Source organism: Pipra filicauda, unplaced genomic scaffold (genome assembly GCF_003945595.2).
Source record: "Pipra filicauda isolate LSUMZ 115617 unplaced genomic scaffold, ASM394559v2 scaffold3_size10097308_pilon, whole genome shotgun sequence".
Lineage (NCBI taxonomy): Eukaryota > Metazoa > Chordata > Aves > Passeriformes > Pipridae > Pipra > Pipra filicauda.
This window is the reverse complement of record NW_024104532.1, coordinates 9,941,232-9,963,215: the sequence shown is the minus strand read 5'-3', so window position 1 is coordinate 9,963,215 and position 21,984 is coordinate 9,941,232. Positions and strand designations below refer to the sequence as shown.

At 41.8% G+C, this 21,984-nt stretch overlaps 1 protein-coding gene across 11 annotated transcripts in view; it reads right to left on the bottom strand.

The window, feature by feature from the left end:
- Nucleotides 1-21,984, bottom strand: part of LOC113990713 (ankyrin repeat and KH domain-containing protein 1-like) — a 99,896-nt gene that overhangs the window by 74,693 nt on the left and 3,219 nt on the right. For all 11 annotated transcript variants that reach the window (XM_039385186.1, XM_027726414.2, XM_027726382.2 and 8 more), the window contains exon 2: nt 10,375-10,528. In XM_039385186.1, the coding sequence (XP_039241120.1) occupies nt 10,375-10,528 (154 nt within the window). The remainder of the gene's footprint in view (nt 1-10,374; nt 10,529-21,984) is intronic.

Here is a 21,984-nt window from a genome sequence, read left to right as displayed (position 1 = left end):
TCCCAGCACACACATCCCAGCACACACATCCCAGCACACACATCCCAGCACACACATCCCAGCACACACATCCCAGCACACACATCCCAGCACACACATCCCAGCACACACATCCCAGCACACACATCCCAGCACACACATCCCAGCACACACATCCCAGCACTCCCTGTTTGCTTACACAAAGTAGTATTTAAACCCCAAGTCACTCTCTGGGAATTTATTTTAAGCTGAGGTTGAAGTGTGTGCAATATTTACCACACAACTAGAGAGGCGACAACTCGGAAAATGATCCAGGAAGCAGAAATCATGAACTCTGTGAGGAAAGCTACAGAATGAATCCCTTACTTTGTGCCATCAAATAGGGGAAAATTTACATGGTTTAATTCATTATTTTACAGAAAAATACCGTGGATAATGGTAGGCAATTATTCATTTCCTGGTTCTTCGTTTCATGCCTTATCAGAGAGAAATATTTTCTCACTTCAAGTCTGACAACTGCTTGGCTCCAAGAATCTGAAAGATGCACCTCAAAGAGCTAAGACTGCCACTGAAACAGGGGAAGGAGGAACATGGAAATGGCACTGTCCACTGTTGGAGGGTAAGGAGTAAAGAAAAGCCTCACATATCCCTGAGAGACATCGAGAGAAGAAAAACAATTACTCAAGCCAAAGAAGGTGCACAGAATTCCTATTCTTGACTCCTGGCATTCTAACTCAGCCAAATATTTCATGCCTCATCCTCTTTAGGGCTTCTGACCTTTGAAAACAAGTTACCTTACAGACACTCTCATCTATTTAGTGGGGCAAGGAGAAAAGAGTGGAATTACTTTCTGCTTTTTGAGTAACTTAAGGAAAAGTATCACAATCCCTACAGAGCCTGACTCCAGGATACGACCCCCCTGCACAACAGAGGTGCAGGAAGATGAGAACTCAAATAACCTTTGAATGCTATTTATAGGCAAACAGCCCACTTGAACTCTTCTCCAAATTTCTGGCATTCAGTGGGAAACTGAGCCCCAGTGGGCTGTAATTGCCTTCCTGAATCAGAAAGCAGCTCTGACTCAGTACAGTACTGAGTGACTGTCTGGGAAAAAACATCTGAAAATACTATTACATTTTCAAGCAAAGACCTAAGCAAACTTTGAGGGTCAGTAGCATCACTTACTTAACTCAGAAGCCCAGATTTTTAGCCCCCAATTTTTGCAAATTAAGCACATCAAAACAAGCCAAAATACTGAGTATTTTCAGAGGCCGACCAAGTGCACCACTTCATCTAAAAAAAGATCACCATGCTAAAGGTGTATAGCAGGCTACTGCATGAATTCATGTTTCAAACTGAACACTCGGGAAACTGAAGACAAAACCCTCTCCTCTGCCTGAAAAGATCCACAGCCTTCCAGTGTACTGTCATCATTACATACATGCTGCATAAGGAAGATCCTGAAAGCAAGGTCTCTGAGAATGCCACAGTAGTTCAGAGCACAAACCCAACAAAAACCAGGGTGCTAAGGTCTTCAGAAAGAAAATACAGAATTTATTCTACCATGACCCAACCTGAAGAAAGAACACACCCATTTACTGTTAACACCCCTCTACAGGAACAGCCCAGGGGGCTCATCCCATCCTATCTGTGCAGAGAGAACAAGCATGAGTCCCATGGAAGGAGTTGCTTCAAATAATGAGTATGGAAAACTCCAGCACATTAAGGTTCTCCCAAAGCAAATTTCTTTCATTATTTCCTCCAGGTCTTTGCTCTTAATCTGTGTTAAGACTAAAATAAAGTTGTTCTACCTCTTATTCTCTCTGTACAGCTGAGGAGGATCAGGCACTGGGTGTGCTCACTGTCAGTGAAGGCTAATAGCCAAAAGCACAGCCACAGTGCAAGTTTCTCCTCTTTTCATTATTAAATCTTCCTACATGCTCCTTTCCCTTTAGAGACTTCCAAAATATGCTGCTTGCTTGGTTTTGGCAATACTAGGCAAAGCCAGCTGGAAGTCAGGCCAGGTTGGTTAGAACACTCCTGCTCGCTGTGGTCTTCCTTCTGCTACTCAAAAGCCACGTAATTCCTTGAAAGCAGAGACAGAATTTTAGCCTTTATAATGATTCACAGTCAAGGGTTTTTTTTTAAAGGACATATCCAAACAGGACTGTCACCAAATATATATAAATATATATATATATATACACACACACACACAGGTACACAGGAATAATCAACTGCACACACAGGAATAATCAAAAGCACATACATGAAGTAACTTGTAACAATAAGTGTTACAAGATAAGTGTTGGTAGGTTTAAAGTCAAATTCAACTTGCAAGCCAAAGGCAAAAGGCAGACAACAAACTGAGATGTATAAACAAAAGCACAGCTTGCAGGACAGATGAAATAACACTCCCACCCTCCACGCATCAGTGGAGCTCAACGTGACTAGTTTGGGGCAACAAGTTATGAAGAAGAGAGATCACAAACAGAGATTCCAGAGGAGAACAAGAGCAGATGAAAGTCTAAATAAAATAAGTTAACAGCAGAGAAAGATATTATTTAGGAAAAAAAACAAACAAACCCCAAAAAACTGAGGGTGATAAGCCCAAGTCTGCAAGTTGGCTCTAAGGAAGGCTGGAAAAGGGAACACTGAACCTGGATATGATGCATTAAACAAGCAGCCAGAGCCATTAAAAAACACCAATTGCTTTGCTACAGCTTTCTTCCTTTTCTTGAGAAGCTTTCCAAAGAAAGCAACTCAGTGCCCCCTTCACATGCTGTGGAGCTTCCAGCACTGGAGGGAAGTCTGTCCAACCAGTTCCCAAAGCCACCCGTCAGGAATGAATTTGCCTGGGGAGAAGGAAGAGGAGGAGATAAAACTACATCCACTGAGATTTCTTTCAGCCAGATATTGGAAAGAGTTTTAAGAAGCTCTACAGAATTCAAGGGAAAGGTGATGGCTAAATGACAAGTTAGCAATTGCTGGTTTGGAGGTAATGCTTTGTTACACAGTCTTGGCAGAACTGCACTGTGCCTTTTGCTCCCACAGCCGGTGCCTTCCTGATGGATACAACCAGGATAACTTTGTGCAATGCAGTAATTATTTTTCTTTAACGTTTCCTAGTATGTACTGATTCTTCAGGTATTTAAATAATTCGTATTCACAAAGAATTTAACCTGCATATTTTTGCAAGATGTTTTATGTACTACAGCTTGTTTTAAATCTAGAGATTTAAGTTATTAGCTTTCAAAATCAGGTCTTTAAAACAGCAGAAAATAGTTTATAGCAGGTAATGAAGGTGCTCGTGCCCCATTGCAAAAAAACCCCACTTGATTCCCTAAGCAGAATCAAAGATAAGTGACAGTATATTTGACCTATTTTGTTTTTCAATAATCTGGTGAAAACTACTTTGACTTTCTAGAAATAAGCAGAAATTGATCATTTACACCAGGCATATGCTATATTACCATTTGTTTTCTTAGAAACTTATTACCATTACTTCCTAAATATAAAATAGTCATATTCTGTCAAAGGTGAGTTAACAATTGAAAAAAAGCAACAGATTCATCTGTTACTACAAGTATTGGTGACTCAGTCAATCTGTTGCTTCTGATGCTTTAAAAAACCCCAAATATTTAATATTATTATAAAACTGACAGAAGAACAATGTGTCATAGATCCACCACCAAGAGCTGCCACACCTCCCAGGTGTCCCCAGCCAGTGGCACAGCACACAAACGAGACTGTTCAGGCAGCACCCAGCCCTGCTCCACTGCAGTGACGTTATTCCTCACAGCACAATTCCCTCAGCTCCAGGAGGGGTGGCTCCACAGCCACACTTACCAACCTGACTTACCAGTCTGTCCAGTACAGGGCTAAGTGGCTGGCACTGGTTACTGCCAGCAGGCTTCAACATTAAGCTACAGAACACCCAAAAAACCCCTCAAAATGGAAATGATCAACTGATTCTGCTCCCATCACCTGCACCCCCTGAATACTCACCTAATACTCAAACTCTGCTTTGAACATTTTATCATCATGTGCTAAGGAAACTGTGTGACTGACAAATGTAGAAAACAACCAAAAATGCAAACAGACTCCAAGTCTGTGTAACTGAGGGTTTTAAATAAACTTTTAAGAGACTCTTCTTGCAGGAGATACAAGCAAAAGACTGAGGTTTGTCGACCTCCTCACTCCTTCCTCTCTCTCCTGGCGGATTTCAGGAGAAGTGTCACACATCCTGGGGAACTCAAACTTGCCAGAGCAGCAACTGCTTCACTTCCCAGGGTTCCCATCTCTGCCCCACTCTCTCCCAGCATCCCAAGGACAGCACCACACCAGAGTAGCATGGACATGGACCAACCAGAACAACTCAGTCCTGGGGACATCCCATCTCAGTTCAGGCATTGCACAGGACTGGCAATAAAGCACTGCTGCTTTTCTCCTTCCCAAACACTCCCCACGTTCCTTTTGGCTGAGGCTGCTCCAAACACTGATCTAACGACAAGTCCTGAAACCAATACTGAATGGGAAAAGGTTTTTAGAACCAGCAATATTCCCCTATGGGAACAGGAGAGCAAAGGGGGGTTTCTCTTGCAGAAGAACCCAACTTGCATGAAAAATAAAATATGGCAAAAGTGAAATAGAAAGGAGAAGTGGAGTTAATAAAAAATATATCCTGGACTTTAAAAAAATCTCACTAAAAGGAGAATTGCACAAGTTGTTTATGGCATGGTCATGAAGAACTAGATAATTAATGATTACATCTGAGATACATATATAGATATACACAAACATGCAGGAAACCTGAGAGACTGAGCAGTACCCTGGCCAATTTTAATATTTCACAAAACAAAACTTGTAACTTTCTGTCTTGTCTCTTCCCATTCCTCATGCCCCTTGAAGGCATGAGGAATGGCATGAGGAATGATACTTTGGCAAAGTATCATCTTTGCCAAAGAATTCCAAGAGCATAACTTTCAGAGGTGGTAAGGTAACTTAGCTGACTGATACCTAAAAGTATTATTTTAAGTGTTATGACAATGAGATTGTTCTTCACAGCAAAATCCAACTGAAAAACAGCTAGAAAATAGGAAGCTGGTACATGGAACACACTGTCAAAGCATGGAAGTTAAATTGACCAAGAGCAGGATTAGACTAGACTTCTAATCTAAAAGCTTACTAGACTAGAAAAAAATATTTAAATCATGCAAAACCTCGGAGAATATTAATAATTTAATTACATGCACAAAATTCAGACAGTTTGTCCAACTTACTCAAAAGCACAACACATCTGTACGCTTCACATACCATCTATTCCTTCCCACTCTGAATCTTTGGATGGTGAAGAAAGAGAGTGAGCAAGTCATTGTGATGTGCCAGTATCTCAAAGGGCAGAAGTCTCCCAGTTACCAAGACAGGGGGGATTTCAGTGGCACTGCAGCAATGCCCAAAATGAAGCCTGTTCCAGCCCTCCTAGTGAAAACTGTTTCTCTTATTGGGTCCATCTACTGCATCCATAGAACACCAAGTACTTCAGATCAGAGCAGAGGATGGTGGAAAGCCTGTCTTGGTTTGTAAGTCATTCACAATAACTGCACTAGAGTGAGACTTTGCCATGCTGAAGGCAGCTAAACACACTTCAAACCCGTTCCTGCCACATTTTTACAACAAAGTTACATCTTTGCTCAAATTCCAGCAATCCTCTCTCAGATTCCCCCCAATGAAGACCCTACTTTTCTTTTTTTTATTCCATAACACCAACAGAGATCTAGACATGCATTTGTTACATTTCAGGAGTGCAGTGGTGCAGCCATTAAATTGACAAACGGGAATTTCTATTTTCTCCACCTCCACAGCTTCAACTGGAGCTTGGACAACCCCTCAGACATTTAAGTTTCTAATGCCCACCCCCATTTAAATCACAGTTTAGTTACTCATCGGCCCTAAGAAAAGAAAACACCAGGTCCACACGTGAATCCTAATGATCATAAATAACATGATCAAAGAATTTTCCCAGCCCGGTCTTCGACACCTTCCAAGGGTTCTCTTGGATGCAGGATCAAAGTAAGCTTTGGCACAGTTCTTTCAGAGCACAGCTGGTAGTGCTGGATCACAGGTCCACCTTGTCAAATCGAAGCCCTCTAATGGTGAGGGAAACAAATATAATTTACTCTATTTTAACAAAAAAAAAACAACCTCTTGCTGTTAGTGAATAATGAATAGGTTTGACGACATCACACACACCAAAAAAGCAGGTTTGGTCAATATGTTGGCAAGTGAGCAAACAGAGACACACACAGAGGAAAGCACTCAATTTTACAGTTGCTGAATCTTACACTAACCTTTCAGTTTATCCTAAACCAGGCAGATTTCACCTGGGCCCATCCATATTTTGATCTGTATTCTGTATTTCCACTAAGTAGGTGACCACTTCCACTTCTTCAATACACAACCCCACCATCCTACCAGCTTTCCAAACAGCAGTATCAGGCCTTCAACTATCAAGATTCAGCAAGTACTAACAGACAGATGTTGCTAAAACTAAGTTTCTCTTTCACCATTTACACTACATTTAATCCCTCCAAGCCTCAAACCCACCAAACCATCTATGTGAGGGTCTCCAGCCACCTTTAATACTGTATTTCAACAGAAAGGAACGATGTATATAACTGTACACAACCCTCTTTGAACATAAGGACAGACTACTCACATCTCTTTCATTAAACAAACCTTCCACTGAACATCCTCCCTCTCCAAAATACCCTCATTTTCCTCACAATATTATTATTTTATAAACATTTATAAACAACAGTAGGAGTCCTGAAGAATTGCTGCTTACAGAACTCCCCTCTGTGTGGATACTCAAGAGGAACACCAGTGTTCTAAAGGCAGAATAAGTTTCTTTACCACTTTTCTTCTACATCTATTTTCTGATGCTTCATTGTCAAAGTGTTTCAACGCTCAGATTGAGAAGGATCACCCTCAAAAGCTCCAGGATTTTTATTTGGCCACATGCTTGAACCAACACCTTTCCCCATCCCCTTTAACTGCAGAAAGAGGGCTGCACAACACAAGCAAGTCATTTCCCCTTCCTGATGCCTGTAAAAGTTGGGAACAGAAAATGAAACGGCTCTGACCCGTCGGAATTTCCACACTTTGCCCTTTTACAGACACGTGTTGAGGGACTCATGGAAGAACTCTGCCAAGAGGAACAAGAGCTCTGAACACTCCACTGAAAAAATACATTTAATAGACACCCTTACTGAAGATCCACAAAAGAGCCATGATTCTTCAGAGCTAGATTATTATTTTAAGGAATCAACAGTACCCTCATTAACAGTGGAGCTAAATGTTCCTAGTGCAGAACAGGACTCCATTGTCAGAGCACTAATAACCTGTCTAATTACAGCCTGAAAAATGGAAACATCTCCAAACAGGATGGTTCTCATTCCATAGGTTATTTTACCTATAAATCCCTTCTTTGCTCTACTAGGAGTCAAACTGAAAGAAGTTATACAAGAGACTTGGTTTGTTTAGGATAAACCTTCCCAAACAATAGGATTCCATTGTTTTAATTTATCTTCAATTTCTGAACGTGAATACAACTGATGGTCACAGAACAGTGAAGTCTCTTGGTCTCCAGATTGTAGAACTTATTTTCTTGTGAAATAATACAAACACTGACAGTTGTTTAAAGGTAGTTGTTCATTAACAAAGTGCCTGCTCTTTCACAGAATGAAGGATGGTTGTCCAAACTGAAGCTAATCAGGCTGGTTTTCAGGGGACCTGGCAAACACAAGGAACCTAATCCTGGGTTTGTGTACATGGAGATGTACACGTGTGTGTAATTGCTGTTATGCCAAGGGGGGCAGGCACAACCCTCTTGGTAGAAATTCTACTTAAGGTTGTCACCCTCAGCATCCAAAACCACAAAGGAATTTAACCCCTCCTTGAAACAGAATTAACAAGTTGAACTGTGAAAAAATATCCAGCATTGCTATGGTGGGTAAATACAATGTACAGAAACATTTTCAAGCAGTTCAACTAAGCTCTGGCCTCTACATTTGAATATCCAGGCAGGTATTTACAAACAAAACACAAATCCTACAAATCTTCCAGAGTACAGTGGCTGAAAACCACTTCTGCACAAGTGCTCTGAAGAAGAACATCCCATCTGGCTGCAATTGCTAGAACTTACCTTCCAGAACTAATAAACAACACGTCCTTGTGAGATCTGAGCATTAAAGGATTCAGGAAGAATAAGCAAAACTCGTTTTGCAAGTCATACTCATTAAGATCCTAATGACACAGCCACAAACCCTGCGTGTGAGAAACCCCAAGAAAGCCAAGCCACCGAATGTGAGATCGACCTTCCTCGAGGTTGGGAGGTGGAATCAAAGCCTCTCCCGGGAGAGGGGATCATCACGACCAAGGCCAAACTACCCTGGGAACTACACACAAGGCCATAACTAAGCTACTTGTTTGAGCCACAGTCCTGCCACCTACTTTTCCAAGCCATCCTTAATGCTGGGGATGAACTGTGACTAAAACAACAGCAGAAATCATTTGCTTTTGCCAAACTGCAAAAGAACAGAAAGGCCCAACACGAGGCTGCTTTGTTTGTTGCCATGATGGAAGCCTGGAAGCTCACTTAAGGTTAGAAAGGGTATTTTCAGCCAAACCAGGAAGATAAATCTAGTGAAGATGTTAAAATGTCTCCCAGAAACACTTAACTTTTCTTTCAATCACTGTCAAATTATGCCTTTTATTAATAAACTCCCACCTCCTTTAGGTTAGCCTGGTATTTTCAGTGTTCAGATTTGCAGTGGGAAAGACAAGTACAGCTTAACTAGAGAACTTTCCCAAGAGTATTTTCACTCCTTTGATCTCACACATTCATCAAGTGGCATTCATTTTGTCCAGCCTTTTCAGAGAGGGAGATGGGAGTACTCAAACAGAAGCACTCTGAGATTTGCTCTTCTTTCCAGAGTCCTTCTGTTCTGCCCACGTTCTACATCCCTTCACCGAGGCACTTGGGGAATCAAAGCATGGAAACCTCAGATTAAAACCAAACCATCTAATCCTGGGGACAAGTGGCCAACTGCTGCTTAGAGATCTAGAGACAGCATTCTCTCAAGTGTCACAGGCAGCAGAGGTCCCACCTGGATGTGATAAATACCATGAGATCATTGTGAGCACTGCAGCCCCAGCACTAAGCACACACCCTGACCATTTATAAATCCAGAAACAGGCTTTGGGACACACCAGCCACCAGATACATGAGAGACACTGAAACTCGTTCTCATGTTATAATTGAGCACTTAAAATTAAACTTATTTCTTAAAAAATAAATCAAAAGCACTTTTAAAAAGTGCTTAAAAAGGGATCAGTTTATTCAAATTCCCTTAGTGCCCAGAATATCCCAGGAATAGTGTGTTTTCCCTGCAAAGCAAAGTTTGGCCCCCAAGAGTTACAGCAGATGGGCTGCTGCAACTTTCTGCTGACAAAAGCTATGCTGCGTTCTAATTTGGTTTTTTTTCAAATTCAAAATGCAAAAAAAGCCCAAATCCCAAATCCCTGCTCCCTTTGCTTCCTCAGAACAAAGTTCTCCTTTAAGACTGCACGTAGCTCTACATCTAAACACCTGCAAATAAATGCTGTTTTATCCAGCTCTTAAGAGTGTTCAAAGGTAAAGCCTGAAAACTCCAACTTCGGCACACACCCAGGATGATCAGATGGGATTTGTTTCCAAGCAAGGTTTTTACATCTTTTTATCCTTGGAATTCTGAAACTGACAAATAATTTTCAAATCCACGGCAAACATCCCAGTCACAACCCCCAGGAAGATTTCAATTAGTCAAGTTATCCCTACAGAAGTAACAACTGTAGTGGCACTGTGTTGTTCATCGGGTCTGGTTCCAAAACAGGAATGTTAAATATGTATTTTCCAACAGTGACATCTCAGAACTACAGAACGAAAAAAGGTTCTTGTGAAAGCCAAAAGAGAGAAACAAGTATTTCACCTGTAAATTTCTGGAGTAACAAATTAATAATTATATATTGAAAAGAAAAAAAAAAAAAAAGTCATTTTTAGCAAGTTTTCCTTCCATTCTCTCCCCGTTAATTCTCCCCCTGGTAACAAATGTAATCAAGTCAGTGAAATACCATTTAATCCAAATGAAGTTTTCTAACTTTGTATGTAGAAAGAGTGGATCAAGCAACCTGCAACACCTGTAAGAATCCCAAAGTTGTTTTCCATGCTCTGCTCCCCATCCTCACAATAAATTCCCAGACTTGTGAACATTTGACTAATGTCAAAATTTACAGGTTGACAGATCTGTGTACAAGTAAGGTTCAGACAAAAAAAAAACTATACAAAGGAAGTACCTGCTGCCTCCAGTAAGGCTTCTAGTCTTGCTTGTGTTTCTGGATCCACAGTTCTCAAGTCTGCACCTTCTGCAGCACTCGATAAGAACAACTCCGACGTGGTTTTAAGTACTGGGTTATCAAGATCTTCTTGGTCCAAAATAAATGATTCGACCTGTTGGCCAAGTTAGGAAAAAAACCAATTTAACCATTTTTGAAGCTTTAAAGTAAATGCAAAATTTAAAAAAAAAAAATAAAAAAATCCCACAAAAGTAATCTAAACAGAGCATCGTAATCACGTTTTAATTGCACGGAGTATAGAACACAACTGGAAAAATCATCTGGTCAACTCATTGAAATTACAAGTTGAAATTATGAAAGAAAAAGCTACCAAAACCCCAATTTATTGTAAAAAATTACAATTAACGAGATCTTAAACCGCAGCAAGGTCAACTCAGATTAAACACTGAATAAGTGTTATGCATGTTTGGACAGTTAACCACCAAAACAGGCTGCCACAAGAGTGGCTGTAACATCTTTGTCACCACCTACTGTGTTATTAAAAAAGCCACCAGTAATAACTTTGTACAGTTGGACCCGAATGCCAGGGAAAGATGGAATGTTTTCCCAAGATGCCTTTCACTTCTCTTTTAAAAGTAATTCCAACGAATGTAGCACAAAGATTTTGTTTGTTTTGAGCAGGACCATAATAGCTGACCAAAATTCAACACCCAAACATGTGTCTCCAAGCTGGCACTCGGTACTCCCCCAGTCTTTAATGCTTTCTGGACAAGAACAGATCTGCAGGACGATTAAGCAGGCAGGTATTCCAACCAAGCAGCATTAATGCTGTCCCACCAGTGCCCCACGTGATCTCCAAACACAACCCATGGAATTACTCAACACAACACGCTGCAGTTTTATGACAGCCTGCCAGAGTAAACAAGGATACCTGACTCACACTCTAATGAGAGCACAGCAACATTTCAGAATCTCTCCCAAGTTCAGGCATAATTTCCCCTATTTTCAGAAATATTTTAAGATAAAACCACTATTTCATAATTATATGTTATCTGTTCAACGCTATCAGTGCCTTAAATACGCTGTAGGAATAGGACACTGTTGCCCCCTCCCACTTCATGCCCCAGTCTCATCTGCCTTTCTTCATTTTCCCCAAATATTTCCCTCTATCTTTCTCACTCCAGCAGAAAACTAACCTCATATTCAGCCCTATCCCACAACACCTCAAGAAAGGGACAGTTAATACTTCCAACAAAAATCAAATCAGGCCATCTGCAAATTCTTTAACGTGGTGTGAACAATGTTAACAGGATCTGGGAGCCGCACAGAGCTCTGCTATTCAAGAGCCACTGGGGTTCATTTCTTCCCTTTTTTGATATGTAAATGGTTGTAACACTATCCCCCGGTGTCCAAGCCAACCCTGTGTGCCAGTGAAATGCTAACATAGGAATATAATGGGAATCAGGGAGGAAATATGACTTTCAGGAACACAGAACATGAGGGCCACGTCTCAGTGGATATGTGTGATCCTGGCTAAAGCTCAGGCTGCAGGCTCTGATTTAGGGCTTAGAGAAGCAAGATTTCTAGGTTAGTCCAGGCAACAGTCCTAAAATAAGAGAACTGTCGCTGCAAGAAAGAGTTGAACATTAAACAGGCAAAAAAATTAAACCAGTGATAAACATTTTTACTACAAACAAAGAAGAACTATTTACAAGTCACAGCAAAATGCATCCCTACAGTGAGATGCCCCTCAGAAGAACCCAATTTCCAGGTTAGTCCTCAGACAGCTTGTCCCTGCTGGCTCGAGCTCTAATGGAAAACTGACTTCTGGGAAAATTCACCCTTACCTACAGGAGTACTTCAGGGTTTTCCATTTTCTCCCGCAAGACCACACAATATTATTCCTGGAATTATTATTCCTATTGCAGCATGTTTGTGTGATCTGGAGAAGGGCAGAAAATCCCACTGTGTTCATATGTGCCCACTCATATACAGAGCTGAGAACCAGACACACGAAATTTTATTACATGCTAATGGACTTTTTTTCTTTGACAATTAGACCACTTAATTTAACAGCAGTCCTTCCTTTTGAGGACATACCAAAAGGGGTAAAAATGGCACCTGGCACTGCCCTCGAGAATAACAAACACTGCAGAAACACTCAGTGGCTCCTGGCAATCCCTGGCGTTCAGCCCCAGGAACAGCCAGACAATCCTCAGGAAAAGGGGAGCTCGGCAGCCTTGCTGTGACCTGTCAGAAGCTGCCCCACTGCAAGTTCTAAAACTTCACGGTTTTGACACTTTGGGAAAGATTTGGACCATTTCTGCCCGACTGCTGCCACCGCCAAGCTCACTCCTTCATGTTTACAGGACATTACCGTTAACAATACACCTCTTGAACTTAAATCAGTGTTAATTCACAAACACTCTGTCAACTTGCAAGGAACCTCCCTCCCCCCAACAGGGACCTCTAAAAAAGTCTGTGTTTTTAACACTGATTATGCAAACACTACCTTTTAAAGTGAATTACAGATACAGCTTTTACTAAGGGCACAAGCTGGGTAGTACTGGTGCAGTCTGCTCTTTTCACCACCCTTTTCAAGTCTTCCTGCTCTCTAGATCAGCAACTGTACTCCCAGAGATCTTGCACATTTAAAGTCTCACACACAAGTCTTGCTTCATATATAGTATTTTCACTGTAGTTTTATATCACAGCAAGAAAAGGCAGCTGCTTTCATTATTTCTGCACATGTTGAGCATCAATTTTTAGGTTTTGTTTTGATTTTTAGGAAGAGCTTTAATAACATACCCACAATACAAATACAACTTGAGTGTGAAAATACCGAAAATCCATATGCAAAATGTTAAAATAGCTGTACCACTGCCAGTCTCCCAGAAGAAGTTTCAGTGTATTCTTCAAGTCAGAACGTCTGACATTTCTGTAAATCAATGCAGTTTCTCACACACTAAGACAAGGCTAGAGAGGACGAACAGTTGGGTATCTTATCACTAATAGCAGAGTAAGAAATGGTCTAATTGATCAGATGTCTCTTGTGAATGGAAGTGACCTAAAATGATCAAATAATAATAATTTAAAAAAAAAATCAAATTACCCCAAATATATCAAACAAATTTTGCCATTTAAACAAAAAATAAACTTCATTTAAAAATCAAAACAAAGAACCCAAACAGATTTCATGTTAGCATTCCTAGAAGACATAATACACTGCTCATGTGGGAAAATTTAGGCACAGTGCTCTATTCTAATCAGATCTGCAGCACAGTGATAGAGTAACCAGTCACTGGGCTATTTTTGGATTATTTTGAGAGCTGCTTTGGGCAGTTAATAAGCATCTTACTTGGTAAGGCTCATTAGGAACACATGGATTCCAGACATTATTCTGACTGCCAAAATAACTGCAACTAGGAGTAATTCCCAACGAACACCCAGGAGAGCCACACCTGCAGGGGACCCGAGGGCTTCCCCACATCGTGTGTCCCACATCGTGTCCAGGCTCACCCACTGCACTGAGGGACCTCCCCTGAAGTCCTGCCAAGGGCTGCAGCAGCTCCCAGCTCTGCAGATCCAGTTACACCTCCAGAGCAGCCCCATGGCAGCTATTTGGGCTCAGCCACATCAGTGTTTGTGTGTTACCAGCGGGACTGAGCTTCCCGGGGCTCAGGGGGAGGTAAAGGGGCTCTGCATCAGAAGCACCGCTGGCAACTCGTGCGAGATGGACAATGACACACACCTTACAGCACATTTCTAATATTAAATCTAAACTGATCTTCCCTAGGTTGCACTGCTGCAGAGTACTCTTCCCAGAATAGCCTGGACCTGCTCACAAATAGCCTGTTCCTGACAGGCTACAGAGGATGGAGAAGCTTCCTGGGTAGTTGCACAGCACCATCCCCTCCTCCTGCAGCCAAGGGCAGCAGCAGAGACAGCTCGTTCCATCTACCTTCTCCTTCCACTTGTGCCAAACCAGTGCTTCTGGGAAGCCTTTCTTTAGAAAAAGCTTTGATAGGGAAGACAAAGCTGCTATTAAATCATTTCCTTGAACTTGCATTTTCCAGGAACACCTTGAGCTATGAACACCTTCCTGGGGTAACAATACTCCTTGATCTGTGGTTGTGGAGCATCTACAGTGAGGACCCAAACCCTTGACTGGGACTCCTAAACTCCTATTTGTTATACAGATAAACATGATTTTCTCTTTTGTGTTAGGAAAACCTTTCCTAATTATTTCTTTATCAATTCCATTTGGACATTTGTCTGAATGTATCTGAACACATGCAGAGGGACCCTGGCTTCTTTAAAGTTAATATAGGCCTGTAGTTCAGGCTGAAAGTTCATGCCTATGAAGTTGATCATCTATATTTAAACTGTTTTCCCTCCATAATTAACAAGCTGTGCAATGCTGTATTAGGATGACACGAGAAAGTTATTGTGCCTTTGTCTGACAGTTTATGTTGTCATGTCTTTTATTAAACTGAATGCCAATACTGGATTAATACTTGCAATCCTGCTCTAGAAGTTTTGGGGAATACTAATAAGACACAGCACTAAGTTGAGACTGAAGATGAGTTTGTATTTCAAATTCGACATCAAACCTCTTTAAATTGCACATATCAAGAACGTCAGCTTCAAAACCATTAAAAACAATTATTCCAAGGAAAAAGTAAAATGCAGGACTTTGTCACTGACATGGCACTCTCAGGAGCTCCCTGTGACAAATAAATGCACCACAACACCCTGGTGTGGATTTAACACCAGCTAAAGGCCTGGCTTTGGTTTAACTTAAGATGCATTTTTCAACACTCTTCCCCTGCCAGCCCGAACATTTTTGCACCTACTTAAGCTGCCTTCCTGCACTACCATTTCAGCTGCAAGAGATGCAATAAAGGAAGAGGAAAAACCACACAGAAATGTGGGTATTTCCACAAACCTTTCCGTGGGGCCTCAGGACAGTGTCCTTTCTCGGCACTTCAAAGCCAGAGAAATGAAACAAACACTTCAGGGAGGTCCTCCAGAGTCAGTACATGGAAACAACATGGAATCATTGGGAACAACATTCAGACATAATTAATGATGCAAACCCATACCCACTCTGTTAGGCTTGAACTGTAATTTCTGAGGACAGTTTCTTCCCTTAAAAAGCAAAGCTCCAGCCCAAGAAGACAGAAGGCACCACGACCTGTGAATCACCAAGAGAGCACTGTCTCCAGTTCTATGGACTTTGTGATTACACAGTATCCTGCCAGCCCAGGGGGGCACAGGGTGCTCAGGGACATCACCACCTCAATGGAGAGAGGATAAAGCACCTGAAGCAGCATTTTCCAGGCATTGCTCACCTTGTGACAAGTTACTCAGCCATCCAACACTTTCACAGGTTGACTGAACACGTCAAAAAGGGAGAAAACTCAGAGGAGGCAACAAATAATTTTCTACCCCTTTACAAAATTTCACGGAGGGTCATTTTAAAGGGGTCTGACAAGCTGGAAGATGACTCTTCTGGGAACAGCCAGGCATTGGATCAGCTCAGCTCCCTGTGAGTCCTCAAACCTGAGCATCCCCCGCCTTCAAGCAGAGCTGTCAGTGCTCAGCACCCACAGCAGCAGCTCTGGAAGGCAGGACGTTACTGGGAGGGTGGGGAGAGAAGGGGTGCAAATCTGTTTAGCTCCAACTGCAATAGGAAGCTGACTAACTCGAGGCAGGATTATCTAAAGGACAGCCCTTATTCCCATAGATATTAAGCAATTACCAGCTAATGAAACAAGCAGCTATAGGATCTGGGCTGGGGCTGAGTTCATTTCAGAACACAGGTTCATGTTGCAGCCGCTGCTATAGATACAGAGTAAATACAGGTGGACACAACTTCACGTTTTGCCACTGCAGGCAAGGCAAGGCCCTCACAGTGTCCAGCATCTCCATGGAAAACCCAGCGTTCTTGATGTGCCATCACACACAAGCTGACTAAAATGATGGGAAAGCAGTGAGAAAGGCAGTGAGAAAGGGTTCACATCCTCATGGCTGCTCCCCTCTGGCACCCCAAGCCACCAGTCAGTGCTCAAAATTACAGCTGGTATTTGAAAGGTGCAGATAAAACAACACATTGGAATTGATGTTTTATGGGGCTCCTCTTCCTTTCCAGAGACTGATGATCCTGGGTTTTCAATTTTCTTGCACTGATACTGAACCCTGAGCTGACACTCCTGGGTAAGCACCTGCCAAAATGGTCCATGTCCATTTAACCCCTTACCTGATTTCTCTCTTAAGCAACCAATTGACACCTGATATCTTTATGCCCATTTAAGTAGTTCTGAACGCTACAAACTACACCTTATCACATCTGGTCAGAGCTGTCTGACCCATGGTTCTCCCACAAACAAGAACACTGCCGTTTATTTGTGTTAAAACACTGTTTCACAACAATAAGCAACATGACTGCACCCTCAGTTAACCCTCACAAAAATTAAGCCACAGAACAGACAGGCTGAGTCCTCTTGGGACCTGAGGTAGTGTTACAAACTTTCTCTGTGTAGCAGAAAAGAAAGCTTTACTCATCTCAGTAACTGCTGGAAAAACACAAACAACTGTTAAAACCAGCCTTCAGCCATGCATATTCGATGTCTGATAAACAAAAATAATTATGACTAAGTTTTCCTGATGTACAAAACAATCTCGTGCAGCAAGAAGCTGTCGTTTACCAAACTGGAACTGACAACTGAAGCCTATTCAAAATTCACATGAATCCCAGCAAATCAAGTGCCTGTTCTTGGCATTCCCAACAGTACTTCATCCTGAAGAAAACCACTGAATGGAGACCCATAAGCTTGACTAAAATAAGCATCACTTGCACTACAAACTCCTTATTTTCACATATTCTATCTCAGTCCACTCTAAATCATGTTTTCCATGCTACATCTTTCCCATGTGCTTTAAGATTCCTTCCTGCCCCATTTTTTTCTGTCTTAATAATCCTGCAGAAATAGAACCTCATCTTCATCTCAAACCAAGAAACAGCTGGTGTAACTAAATATTCTAATTTATTAGAATATAAAACAGAATTGTTGCATTGATTTAGCCAGGGCTTTCAGGAGGGGGTTCTTGTTCAAGTATTAAATCCCAAGCATTAAAACAAAGTGAAAGAAACTTCAAAACAGAAGATGAATAAATGCATTTGTTTGCTGATGCAAAAGCTCACACCCAACCAAGATGGCAAGTATTCTAAGCCACCTTCTTGGGAATGACCTCTCTTGTCAATCCAAAGGGACAATGCTTAATAAGAAAAGAATCATACAAGGGGATCTGATGAATGCAAGAGTAATTCAATAATCTGTTCCCAGGCCAAGCCACACGTTTCAGACAGAGAAATCTCAACATTTGAAGTGATTAATTAAGTTATGTAGAGGCTTAGAGCACACTGAAAACCATCCTGGGCTTTCTGCCCCTCTCAGAGCCCTGGCTGGTGGCAGCTATTCTCTCCAAGGCCTGGATAAACAGGTCTGTGCATGCTGCACTTCTGCCAAAGCAGCAGAAACCCCAATGCAAGCCCTGAGCCATCATTTCAAAGAAAAACCATGACAGCAGAGAGCCCTGTCTGAACTGTGAGCCACCAAAAGCTCAAGATGCAGCACTGTAAGGGCTTAAAAACGTAACTGTTTCAGAAAAACAATTTGCAAGGGACCACATTTATCTAAGCTATTGAATTTATCCTAACAAATCCTAAATGCCAAGCACCCACTTCAGAGATTCCCTCTTCCCCTGGTTCCCCTGTCACACCCTGGATGAGCACTTGCTCCAGACAGGTGATGCTCAGAGGTCACCATGGTCGAGGACCACAGTTTGGAAGCAGATCATTCAGCCCCAAAAGCCCAACTCCCCCTCTCCCCTTGGCCTGAAACACGACTGACTTACAACCTGCCCACCATGTGACACCACCAGTTTTTATTCATGATTCTGGAAAGGGAAAAGTTCAGCTGGGTTAGGGATTTCCCTGGAAGAAAATCTTGGTTAATCAGTAATCCCTGTGTTTTACTGAAGGCAAAGGAGAATAACTTAGGGACCCAGCTAAAACCCAATGGTAAAAGATCAAATGTTAAAAACATATAAATAAATGTGAGAGATCAGTTGGCCCATTGTCCACCAGTCAATAAAACATCCTTTTTTTTTTCCACTAGGGAATATTTTTTCCTGCAGGATGGGTATGCAGTTGGGCACCTTTCAAAAGGTCAGAAGAACCAGCTAGACATGTTTTTTCTCACCTACCACCAGCATTCTGACAAACACAGCATCAAAATTCAACCATAAGTAACCCCTCTCAGTCTAGGCCAATTTTCCTTCAGATTCTGGGATGCTTTGGAAAAGCTGAAGATGAAAATAATGTTGAAAAAAATCTGCACAATTCCCTCTTAAAAGCAAAAGGCAAAAATTTGTAAGTGGTTTCATCCCATGAAAAGCATTTAAGAAGTAACAGGATCCAGCACAGGATCAATTCTTTCATTTATGATTTTTCATAATAAGTGTTTTCTATCTGTGTTTGAGCAGAAGGTGCATAATGCTGCAAAAACTGAGAAAATTTTCCAGTATTTTATAAAACTTTCAAATAATTCATGTCACCTAAGAAAATATTTTTAAGTAATGACTTGCAAGAGTAAAAGGGAAACGTTATCCTACGATAGGATGTGTTTCCATATATTTCACTTGCTCAGCATTCCTTCAAAAATATGTAAAATGAAACCTCTGCACCTTCACAACAAAAAGGGAGAGCTACTTATTGGGGAAAAACACACAGAAACTTTCTGTACTATGTTATAATAAATATCTGTACGTATTATAAACTATAGCATATCATCCTAATTAAATAATCACCTTAATCCAAATATTAATTCACCTGTACCCCTCTTACTCAGAGGCAGCACTGTTTTATAACTGTAACGAAGTTGCCACAAAAAATAGTATTTTTTAGCATTTGAAAGTTAAACTAATCTTCACTTTATCCTAGACCAAGGTCACACGAGGCATCAGTGAGAAAGTTTTTATTTGAGTTCAAAAACTTTCTCATTTTATCTAAGTACTTGAACACTGATTTCTGACACTTGGTGGCATGTATCCCATTCCACACATGGACATTCCCATCAGGAAGATAAGAGGACTCTGGATGGTGTTTGCATGGCACATGGGCTGCTGCTGGGAAAGAAAGGACCCACAGAAGGCAAATGAAAGCTCCCTCCTGAAATGAAGCTTCAGAGCATAACTCAGAGTCCTGCAAAGAGTCCTCCAAGGAGATGTAGAAGTTATTCTTCTTGCTTCATGAAGTTTTCAGTGTGAAACAAACCTAAGGAAGGCTCCTCTTTCCTTGTATATCAGACTTGCCTCTGTTTGTGATACAGGAATCACTTATCCCTCCAGAACAGCTCACTGTTTTAAAGGAGTCATCATAAATGTCACAAGAACCCAAAATGACCTACTGAGGCCTCCTCACCTGCAGGGTCTGAGCCCCAGCTGTGAGCTCCACACAAACACACCAGTTCAGTGCTGGAGCTGCTCCCAGCTGGAAAGGAGTGCCTGGGTATTGTACTGCCCTTCCCTCCACACCAACCCTCCTGCCCAGTGAGTGTTGCAGGGCTGGGCTCTGAGCAGAGGACAGTGCTCCAGCAGCATCATCCAGCTGGATTCCAGCATCCTCCAAGGCAAGGAATGGGGAGAGGAGAGCATCCCAGTATCAAGCCCCAATTGAACTGGCTAGCCTCAATTTAAATGAGAACAGAAGAACTCCTGATTCACCACTAATGCTCAGATGAACCCTTCCCACCCCCACCAGACTGTAACTAGTTGACTGGTGAAACCCATGTGCAAATTTGTACCTAAATATAGATGTTCTGCTAAATTTGGCGAATCTCTCCTTACCCAGGGGTTGCACTGCATATTTATGTAATTATACAGTAGTATTTCACATCTTTACTTTCTACACCTATCATTAGAGAACAGTTGCTGACATTTATTTTAGGTCATGTACTCAACTGGGTCAAGTTGCACTGAAGGAAGGACCTGAGTTCTGCAAGAAACCTCAGAAATCAGTTCATTTGGAAGTGTTATTGAACAGTAACTATTAACCATCACCACAGTGATTGTTTCTGGCTATCACAGGTCAGACTTGCAAAGTTACTGAGATACCTACCAAGACTTTTCCAGAAGTTAAGATGCCTAATCAGGCTGGGAATAAATTAATAACCTACTAACCAACCCTCTGCATCCTGAAGAGTCACCTCAATACTTCTGGAAACCTGAACATGTTCTCTTCTTGATTTTTTCTAATCAGTGAATAATTCCTGCAAGAAAATTTTCCATCTTGTTCTATGTCTTACCTCCTCGGCTTCCAATGAGCTACTGAAAACTAGAAAAACATCAACTGCTGAACTAAAACCTACATTTTTCAGAGAAAAGGCTTTTCTGCTTAGTATTATCTACCTGAATTAGCATCTGCTTTTTGCATTTCTAATTCTTATGGTAAAGAAAATGCTGCTATTTACATTGTTTCCAATATAATACAGGAAAATAAAATGTGAGCATTTCATTAACCTCAGAAGTCAAACTGTGCACACCACTTACAAAGCAGACCCACTTTAAGAAGGTTCAATAACACAGCAATGACTTTAATAGACAACACCGCCAATTCGAAACAATTATGTGTTTACACTGAATTTAAAAGCCAGTTTAAAAATGATGAGACCTCAGTTTGGGGAGGGAGACCCCAGACAAAATCTCCAGGTACTGAAGTGCTCTGGAGAGCGTGTCATTGGACTATTCACTCTACTCCTTGTAGGAGGGATGTTATGTCTGATCTTTAATTATGCTTTATGTAAATATCCCCAGAGGCTTATGCAATAGGTACAGGCTTAAGTAAGGCGAGTTGGTGGAGGCAGCTCTGGAGAGGGAAGGAGAGCTGAGCTCACTCCATAGCCAAGGGCTGGGTGAGCTCCAGCTGTCATTGAAGGCCTCCCAGCCCCTGAATTACAGAATACAAGAGATTTGCTACATTTATACACTCCCTGCCAAAAGCCACTTACTGAACCAAGCTCCCAGATCCCCTGGATCTGTGGGCACAGCTGGCCTCTCCTGCTTGATTTACAACAGCTCAGCAAAGGCACCATCCCTGAGCATTAACAAGGCCACATTTATCACCTGCTTCACCCTTTGCTGCCATGAGGGTTTTTGGTGAGGACCTGGGTGTTCTGTGGCCAACAAAAACCCCACGGACACACCCTGTTCATCACTGACCTCCCAGCACACCTTCACCTTGACCTACAGCCCTCACAGTCAGGGGGGAGGAGGCTCTTTAAGGCTCGTGCCTTTGGCACCACTGGAAGTGCCAGCAAAATTCACAAGGAGTGGTAATAATAACACTTGAAGTCACACCAAAAATCTCACTCTGAGCAAGTTGTGTTCAAGGCTGTGAACAGGGCTGTGTTCAAACCCTGATCATGCTCAGAAGGCAACTAAAGCAATTATTTGCACTGAGGTCAAAACCACCTCATCTCTCTGGTGGTGGAAGCTTCTCTGAGTGCCCAGGAGATCCACAGCTCCCTGTTTTACCCAGGAACAGCA